This window comes from Cariama cristata, unplaced genomic scaffold, assembly GCF_000690535.1.
Source record: "Cariama cristata isolate BGI_N322 unplaced genomic scaffold, ASM69053v1 scaffold34904, whole genome shotgun sequence".
In the NCBI taxonomy this organism is placed as follows: Eukaryota; Metazoa; Chordata; class Aves; order Cariamiformes; family Cariamidae; genus Cariama; species Cariama cristata.
In genome coordinates this window covers 2,572-11,287 of record NW_009612926.1, presented here as the reverse complement: position 1 = coordinate 11,287, position 8,716 = coordinate 2,572, and the positions used below count along the sequence as shown (strand labels likewise).

The following is an 8,716-nucleotide window of genomic DNA, read 5'->3' as shown; positions in this document are numbered from 1 at the left end:
ATTGCCCCGGTGAGGGGGGGATGGCAGCACCGGCTCTGCTCCCAGCATCGCCTCGGCTCAGGGAGAATCAAACCCACTCCCCACCTCCGAGACCCCCTCGCCCAGCTGCCACAGCCAGCCTGGGCTTCTTACCTGCTGCGGCACCTTGAAGCGAATGTAGGAGCAAAGCTTCAGCATATCTGCCATCTCCTCTGGTGTCGAGGGAATTAAAGGGATCCTGTCGATGCTTTCGGACTCTTGCAGCTCCCGGAGCTGCTTAATGAACTTGCTGTCAGTGGTACTTGGCAGGCCTGGGTCAAATAAGAAAGAGGGCACAAGCTAAAACCCGGACGAGACCCCCAACAGGCCCAGCAATAGAGCATCGCTGTACTGACCTCCCTTATCGCTGCCTCTGGCCTCCTGCCTGCTCACTTATTAAAAAAAAAAAAATAAAAAAGGGAGGAAGAAAAAAAATCTGTACATACAGCAACCTTAACATGCATCCAGAGATCCCCCAGCCTCCCTCCTGCTCCAGGGCTTGGCACCCCCACGCCCCGCAGGCTGACACAACATGAGATGTATTCCCTGTAGACGTGCATGAATACTTTGGCAAAACTACGGTGCTTATTTTTATGTGGCCAGTGGATGCGAATACTAATGCCCGTGCCCAGCCTGACACAGCACAGGGTTGGACAGAAAATTTCAGAAGCCCCATCTGCATGCACCTCTGTGGGGAAAATCCCCTGGCAGCTTAACCCCAAACCTCTCTGCAGCCCCCATGCAGAGGTTTCACAACCAGAAACACCCAGAGAGTTAGCCAACACCTTTCCCAGGGAGGAGCGGGAACCTTGCCATCCCCAGAACCTGGTAACTAGGTGACGTTTGCTTTGCTTTATTACTTATTTCTTGTCTGAGAGCTGCTTTCCTTGTGTGGGAGGGGGAGGGAGCTCCTATAACAACCGGGATTCAGCAAAGCCCTCCTCGGCAGAGAAGCTCCCTGCCAAACCCCCCATGCCTCCTGCAGCATGTCATGGCCAGGCTGCCCTGAGCGCCTCGGCCAAGGGAACGGTGGGGATGGAGGGGATGGAGGGGACGGTGGGGATGGAGGGGTGCTGCACAGGCACAGGGACACCCCGCTGACCTGCCCCTGGCCCCGAAGTGCCCTTCCCACTCAAAGCACCAAACGTGGGAGGACAGAGCTCTCCAGCTGCCCAAGCCCCAGCCCTCCAGCACCCTGGGGCTCTCAAGAGGCCAGACTGCGGAGGCTTTTCCCGTTGCTGCCTGGGTTCCCCCTCCAGAACCGAGAGGCTGCAGACTTGCCGGGTAAAATGCCTGCCATCCGAATGGAAAAACCGTTTTCCTCCAGAGCAAGACTTGTCCAGTTTGCCCTAGTCCCAGCTCTAACCAAGACACAGCAGAGCAAACTCCAAAACCCTGCAGAACAGCAGCCAGAACAAGGTTGTGATTTCTTCCCACGCCCTGCCAAAGATTTTCAGACTGTACATACAAATTATTTCAAAATGCTTTGCACTAAAAACCTATTTTGCCTTCAGCACTGCTCTGGGCTTTTGCACCAGCTCCTGCTTGCCCTCTCCCCGTCTCGCCTCCCCTGCATTGCCCACCTGCGGGACAGATGAGGGTCAGGCTGCAAATGTCTTCTGGGTACTGAGCAGCGTAGACACCAGCAACGTTTCCCCCCATGGAAGTGCCAACCAGATGAAAGGGTCTTCTGTTCAGCTTGATGCACTCCACAAACTGGCAGGGGAGCAGAAGGAGCATTGTTAGGGGAGAAAAAGCAATGACGTAGGGTCATTAGAGAAATTCAACTCAAAAGTTTGAGGTTGGTGGCCCTGGCCGCCTGGGAAGAGAGGGAGTGGGGCCACACAAGGCAGGGCTCACAGTGCTTAGCATCCCTCATGTCCCCACACCCCTCATGTCCCTGCATCCCTCTGCAGAGGCAATGTGATGCTGGGGCTTTACCTGGTGTATTCTCTTGGCTTGCCCACTAATGGAGTAATCGTCCAAGGCTGAGCGGGTCGTGCCCTCGTGCCCAGGCATGTCAACGCACACCAAGTGCAGGTTCTTCGGTAGGAACTGCAGAAAAAACCCAGGGGTGGTTACGGTGCAGGGGAACTGCTGTGAAGCCCAGGGATGGAAACTGGTGACCATGGGTGGGAGCAGAGGGGTGGCTCTCCTCCTAGCTGCCCCTGGTTACTTGTGCACCAGAAAAAGTCATCTCATGTACAAGGATGACATAATGAGAAACTATGGCCAAGATGTGCTTCCCATAGCAGAGTCAGGTATGTACTGCTCTTCCCCTGCGGCTCTGCATGTCATAGGCATGAAAGGGATCCAACAAGCAATGAGCACAGAGCTAAGGAGCATGTTTCTAGCACGTTACAGCAATCATCACATCCCATACATGCAACCATTGGGTCCCCAAACTGCCCCAAAGCCATCAACTCTCACTAAGTAGCAACACGATAGGAATGGAGACCCACCTTGACTATGGACAGCCACATGTCTTTGTGGGCTGAGAACCCATGTAACATCAGGATGGATGGTCGGTATCCAGGTCTCCCTCTATAGGAATAACAAAACTGATAGTCATCGTAGTTTGCGTATCTAACCTGCATACCCAGGGCTCGGCGCCAGTACCTGGAAACAAGGAGAAAACAACGCCAGTGAGTGAGGCAAGACCAGGGCCCAGCAGCAATATAAGCCAGGTGACAAGTTCAAACTCAGCCACAGAGTTGCTCATTTGCTGAGGCCAATTAGGTTGGGCTCACACCAGTCCTGTCACGAGACTAACTGGGACTAATTCTGAGCATCTGGTCCCTGGACCAGACCCTGTCCTTACACGTGACCCCTTACAGGTGTAGTGCTGGTGGTTGACTACTCATGGCTGCACTGCAGATGGCTTGTGGAAACACTCCATTTCTTAAACACCTCAAAGAAGACCCTGAATTACTAATTTGGCAATGGAAATAGGCCAAAATAACAATCCTAAAACTAAAAATGCCCAAAGGTTGGTGTGAGGAGAGAGGCCCAAAAGAGATAGGCAGCGCACATGGCAAGGCAGGGTGCAGGACGGGCAGGCCAAGGGAGGCACTTGTTCCAGGTGGGTAAGGTGCATCTGTCACGGGTTTATTTGGGCACAGGCCTGCAGCAATGGGAAAATATCACAAGCACATTGGACCCCAGCCAAAACAACTGTGTCACCCAGGAGCACCACAGAGAGCCGGTTCCCACATACCAGCTAGACAATATTTTAAAATGTATTTATACACATGCAAAGGACCGGAGGGGACCATCCTCACACAGGGTCAAACACCCCAGAAGATACTGGGCTAACCCCAGGGAAACCTGGGTTGTTCCTCTGAAAGCAGAGGCGGATGCAGTGAAACTGCCGACTGGAGGGGACCTGGACAGAGATTATCGGTGACACCTTGGACGTGTACGTGCAGCCCGAGATGGAGAAGCAGGCTCGCTTTCTCTGCGTTTCCCCTATGCCCAGACGTAACCCTTGTCAAGACAACTACCGGGCTACTCCTGACGGCCAAGATACCAGCAAATACTTTTATATGCGATATCAGAATTTATTTGAGACACAAGAGCAAGGTCACCAACACTGTTGGGCTGTCCTAGCTCTCTGCCCACTCAAAGCTTATGCATTGTGCAATCCTCTTTTAGCATAATCCCTTTTTAGAGGGAGTTAGTGGGCCTTAAGCAGCATCTCGGCTCTGTGCTGGTCCTACAAGGAGAGGTGAATTTCTCCCTGAATAAGTGTCTTAAGAGTCCTTGCCTCAAAGGCACCGGTGTAAACTACCGATGGGCAAGATGATAACATTTTTAGCAACTGATCCCGATGGATCAATTCAGCAGAAGGCAAAATAATCTGTGCAAAGCTGAACTGATCCCTCGCAAGGTGTTAACGCGCTTAGCGGCAGTGGCTAAACTGATTAACCCCTGGTGGCAAAGCAGGCAGGGCAGGCAGGCTGTGGGGCTGGGGTCAGCGGGACAGCCCCGGACGTCACGCCTGGCACGGAGGTTCATCAGTGGCAGGGGGGGGAGCGAGGCCACCGGCGACAAGGGCCCAGTGTGACCCTTGGCCACGCCAGCTGAGGACACGCGGACTGGCAGCAAGGAGAAGGAGGGGACAGCGAGTAGTGGGAGAAGGGAGAAGCATCCCCAGGGACCTCCCGGGGACCTCCCAGGAGCGGTGCCGCAAAGCTGGAGCCACATGGAGCTGAAAGGAGAGGGGAGCATGGCATGCTGCCTGCCCCTTCTCCTGCCTCTGCCGGTAGGGAAACACAATGATTTCTCCCCCAAAAAAGTCAACTAAGAAAGAAGCAAATAGGAAAGGAAGAGTAAAGGACAAACCGGCTCTGCTCGCCCACTCTCCCTAAGAAAAGAGGTGCCCATAAAACACAGAGCGTCACAGTTACTCCTGCAAGACGCCAATGCTGCCAGAAATGCTGGAAGAGAGAGAGATGGGAGCACTTACCCTTCAAAAGAGAACAGCCCTGCTGATCTCACACGCTCCCTCCCTCACCCAAACACAGACCGACCTACCCATGGTACATTTTCACTCAGCCCCGAATTTGCAACCCTGAAGGACAAGGCAGCAGGGTTTTCTCTACCTCCTTCTCAACTTGGCTCCTCCAAGCTCTTGGCATCAGCCCCTTGCACCTCCTTTGCCCTGTCCTGCCACCGCTGCCTGGGGCCGTCTCAAGGCTTTGCCCCAACCACACTCACTCTGCTCTGGTGTAGCAGTTTTTCTGGCGATCCTCCTCCAAACTTGAGACCATCAGGGTCCTCTCCGGCTTCCACTAGCTGCTCGAATGTCCAAAGGAAAAAAAAACACCAACCCTGTAGCTGACAAACCCAGTGCCGTCTGGACCTGCCCCAGGCAGGAGCCTGGAGGTTGCCGGGGAGGAGTCTGTCACACCGCCGGCGCTCCTTCGCAGAGTGACGTTTGGTCTCACAGCTCCCCTCTCAATGCACAACGGGAAAAAATTCTCCCCTGTGCCGATCCAGTGGCTGGGGTTTTCATCCCATCCTCCTTCCTCTCTCAGCCCCCAGATGCTGTGATTAAAAGCTCACTGATAAATGTGCCGTTAGAAACAGGCTTCATCACGCTGCTGCGTCTGAGTGCTGGGGTGGGCTAACGTCCTCCTCTCGCAGGAGGTCACTTTGATTTGGAAACACTCCGTGAGCAGAACCGCAGGAGCCACCATCTGCCAGCAGCACGTGAGAGCATCCCGCCGCGCTGCCTGCTGCTGCCCGCGCCGGGCGATGGGATGCTGCCCCAGCTTCTGAAGGGAGCATTATTCCAGCTTTCCCCTGCAACAAACCCCAGCAGGAAAGCCACTGGCGTGTTTATCACCGATTTCCCAGGACAGATGAGGACTGAAGGATGTAATGCCTGCCTCCTGGTATTGGAAAGGATGAGATGCAAGGGGGTAAGGAAAAGCATCACTCCATCTTCTCTGATGCTCCCACCCGGAAGAGAGGGAGAGAATGAGAAAAGCCTCATCTGTAACTACTAGTGAGAGAAAAGTCCCTGCCTGCTGAGCAGGCTGTTAACCAGGAGGGAGCACGTCAGTCTGGGGAGCCGCGGCAGAGCCAAGGACACCCACGCCGACGGCTTAACTGATGGGGTGGGAGGTCACTGGGCGGCTGGGGGTCACTGGGCGGCGGGGGGATGGGCAGCAACGGCAATGATTTTCCTAGCCGCAGTCTCGTCCTTGGGGAAAACAACCCAGAAAGGTTTGGAGACATCCTGTGAGCTGGCACCGCAGTGGCATCCTGGCCAGGAGCCCCTTGGCACAGCCCAACCAAACCCCCTCAGGGGTGCCTGCACCCAGGGCTGCTCCGGGACCGCAAGACGCCAGCAGCCCAGCTGAGGCTGCCCCGACAGACATAAGCCTCGGCAGCAAAAATGCAAGAAGAAAATGCCATTTTCCTCTCCCAGAGATGCTTCAAGCTACACGCAGCTGGTATGTCCCTGTAAAACCCCACCTCGTCTGCTGCTATCCCCATCACAGGCAGGAGCACCCACCTCTGCCCACGCCGCCTTGCTGCCCAGGGGCTTTTTGCAACAAGCCCCACGCACCTGCCTGCGTGTGGGGACCTGCTGGAAACAGCAGTAATTCCACCCCCGTGCGAAAATCAGAGCAGCCGGGCTAATGAACTCACCAGTAGTAGATGCGGATGAGCGCTGAGGGCCAGAGGAGGAAGGAGGCCACGAAGGCCAGGATGGGGATGGCCAGGGTGCCGCCGGCAATGACAAACATATTCAGCACATCCAGGTCCATGCTGCTTTTCACCACCCGGCCTCACCTGCCTGCATTTAGGGAAGGATTAGAGGTTAAACACCAGAAATGATGACAAGTCAATGCTAAATGAGATCTCTGCTGCCAGCGGGAGAGGAAAGTGGCTCTGCGAGAAGCAAAGCATACCGCTCAGGAGAGCAACACAGTCTCTCTCAGTTTTAAAGCTTGATTAAGTCTTCTGGTTCCTTAATGGATCTAATTATTGCAATGTTAACCTCTCAGGAGAGCACACCTTAAATGGGCAATGAGCCTCCTAACAGGCACAGGGCACATTCAGGGCAACAGAGCACCACATGGCCCTTGGGGCACTTTGCAGGCACGGGAAGCACAGCCACCCCCGTGATGGGCGCCGGCAGCCTTTCCCCCCGGACGGGTGCAGGCAGGGCTGGCTTAACGTAGGTTGCTTTTCGGAGGCAGGCGTCCAGCTCCAGCTCCCCTCCCCCTGCCCGATCCCAAATCCCCAGCACACAACCACTGACCTAGAATTGATGGCTTGAGCCCAGCTCTCATTACCATTCTGCACAGGCACCAACTAATCAAGGGAGCAGAGCCTATTAATGGGCTCGGGAACTGAAGGAAACAACCTGGCAGGGAGCTCTTTGGCTACCAGCCCTTATCTGAGTCAAATTCATCCCTCCCCCACGTCCTTGCTCCTGCCCCACAGGCGTTTTGCGCTTGCTGTCGATCACAAGTCTCCGTCCCAGCTCCCGAGCATCCTTCAGACAAATCTCAAGGGTGGTAGGTGGAGGACACAGGGTGCAAGGGTGAGCTCCCACGCCAACGCTGTGCTCGTCCCTGAACCCGCCCCACCACAGGCAGCTGGGATATATTTTTCTCATTAAGAGATTAAACCCTGTCGCACACATATCTCCTCTAATTCCCCCTGCTAACCAACTTATGTCTCGCCCTTTCCTCAGCACTAGCTCTGTTGTCACATATTTATAAAACGAAACATCCTCAATGCCTGCTCTCCCACCAGCCATCCCTCCCCATCACCACCACCACATTTTTCTATGCCAGGACAGGCAGATTTATTTCTGCTTCCTGCAAGACTCACGGCGGTATGTGGTACGTTGTATGTTACGCCATGAAGCAGGAACGGAATTGCCGCAGTCACATCCTCTCCCCCTCTGATGCTGTCACACTGGATCACATCAAACCCCCACATCACACACGACCAAGAAAAACAGTTTACAGAACCTCTGAAGAAATAGCCAGGTTTGCCCTCTTCCCCCAGGGAAAATAAGAATAACTGAAATTTGAGGACTACTGTAAATATTTCCACCAGGCGCCTCCTTAACAAAGCTAAACCTCATTTCCTTCTTCAAGCCTCCACAACACGCCATTATTCGTTTAATTAATATTTTGTAGAAAGATCTTTGATCTCTGCACGGCTTGTTCATAGATAAACACTTTGTGCAACAGATAAACCATGTACGTGAGAGTAGGGCTGTACGGAGCCCACCTGAGAGCACTTGCTGCCTTTCGCTATGTCACTAAAACAGCAAAGAAATTAAGCACAGAAAATCGCCATCATTCCCATCGGTGACCCGTAACGAGAGAAGGTTGCAGCTGGGGAAAAGCACGGGGCGGTGGGAGCCCCTGTGCTGCCCGGCGCGGGGTCACCGCCTCCGCCTCCGCCACCTCCACCGCTCTTGGAAAGCAAAACAAGAAGGAGAAAGCCTTTAAAAAGCCCAGCTTACTTTGCAGAGATCCCCTCCTCCTCTCGGCACAGGTCCCGCTCGCTGTGGGTAGCAGCAGCGTCTGAAAACACTGCTGGAAGAGGAAAAAAACGGTTAAAGTCGCACTCCTGCTTTTTCTTCTCCTTTCAGGCTCGGTAGCCAGGCGAGATAGTGAGTTTGGGGTATTTAAGCCACTGGCTTCCCTTCAAGATGCCTCATCTTCACCTTCTGACCAACCTTTCCCCGTTTATGTAAATACAGTCTTCTGTACAATAAAGCCAAACAAGGGCACTTGTTCCAAGCAGGAGCAAAGTGCGAGCTGCCATCGGAGACGAAGCGAAAGCGGGCGCAGCGGGGAGAGCCGCCGCAGCAGCCGCGCGCCCCGCGCGCGGGCGTCCGCGCCAGCCGGCAAAACGGGGCTCGTGGTTGCGCTTCAGGTGATTACAGCTATTAGAACAAAGCCTGCTAAGCTGCTTCCTCTCCCCTTCCTCTTCATCTTAAATGTAATTTTCCAAGCCCTCTCGGTGCCCCCTGAGCCTTCCCTGTGCGAGTCGGGCTGAAGTGTAGCACAGCCATGGGAAATTACTGGAGAAGCAGGAAAACACTGGCCTGAACTCACCGGCAGATTTGGCTGTGGAAATTCATACTGGAGGCTCAGCGGGAGCACTGGAGCCCCCCTGCACAAGCGCCGGGGGCTGCTTGGAGCCAGAAAATCCT

General features: G+C 54.5%; 1 protein-coding gene across 1 annotated transcript in view; it reads right to left on the bottom strand.

The window, feature by feature from the left end:
* The window catches only part of ABHD6 (abhydrolase domain containing 6), a gene marked incomplete at its 3' end in the record, with an annotated part of 7,708 nt that extends 1,362 nt beyond the window's left edge, over positions 1-6,346 (bottom strand). The window contains 5 exon segments of the mRNA XM_009698824.1: positions 133-290; positions 1,602-1,734; positions 1,960-2,073; positions 2,481-2,637; positions 6,181-6,346. Of these exon segments, the coding sequence (XP_009697126.1) occupies positions 133-290; positions 1,602-1,734; positions 1,960-2,073; positions 2,481-2,637; positions 6,181-6,299 (681 nt within the window).
* Between the last annotated feature and the right edge of the window lie 2,370 nt (positions 6,347-8,716).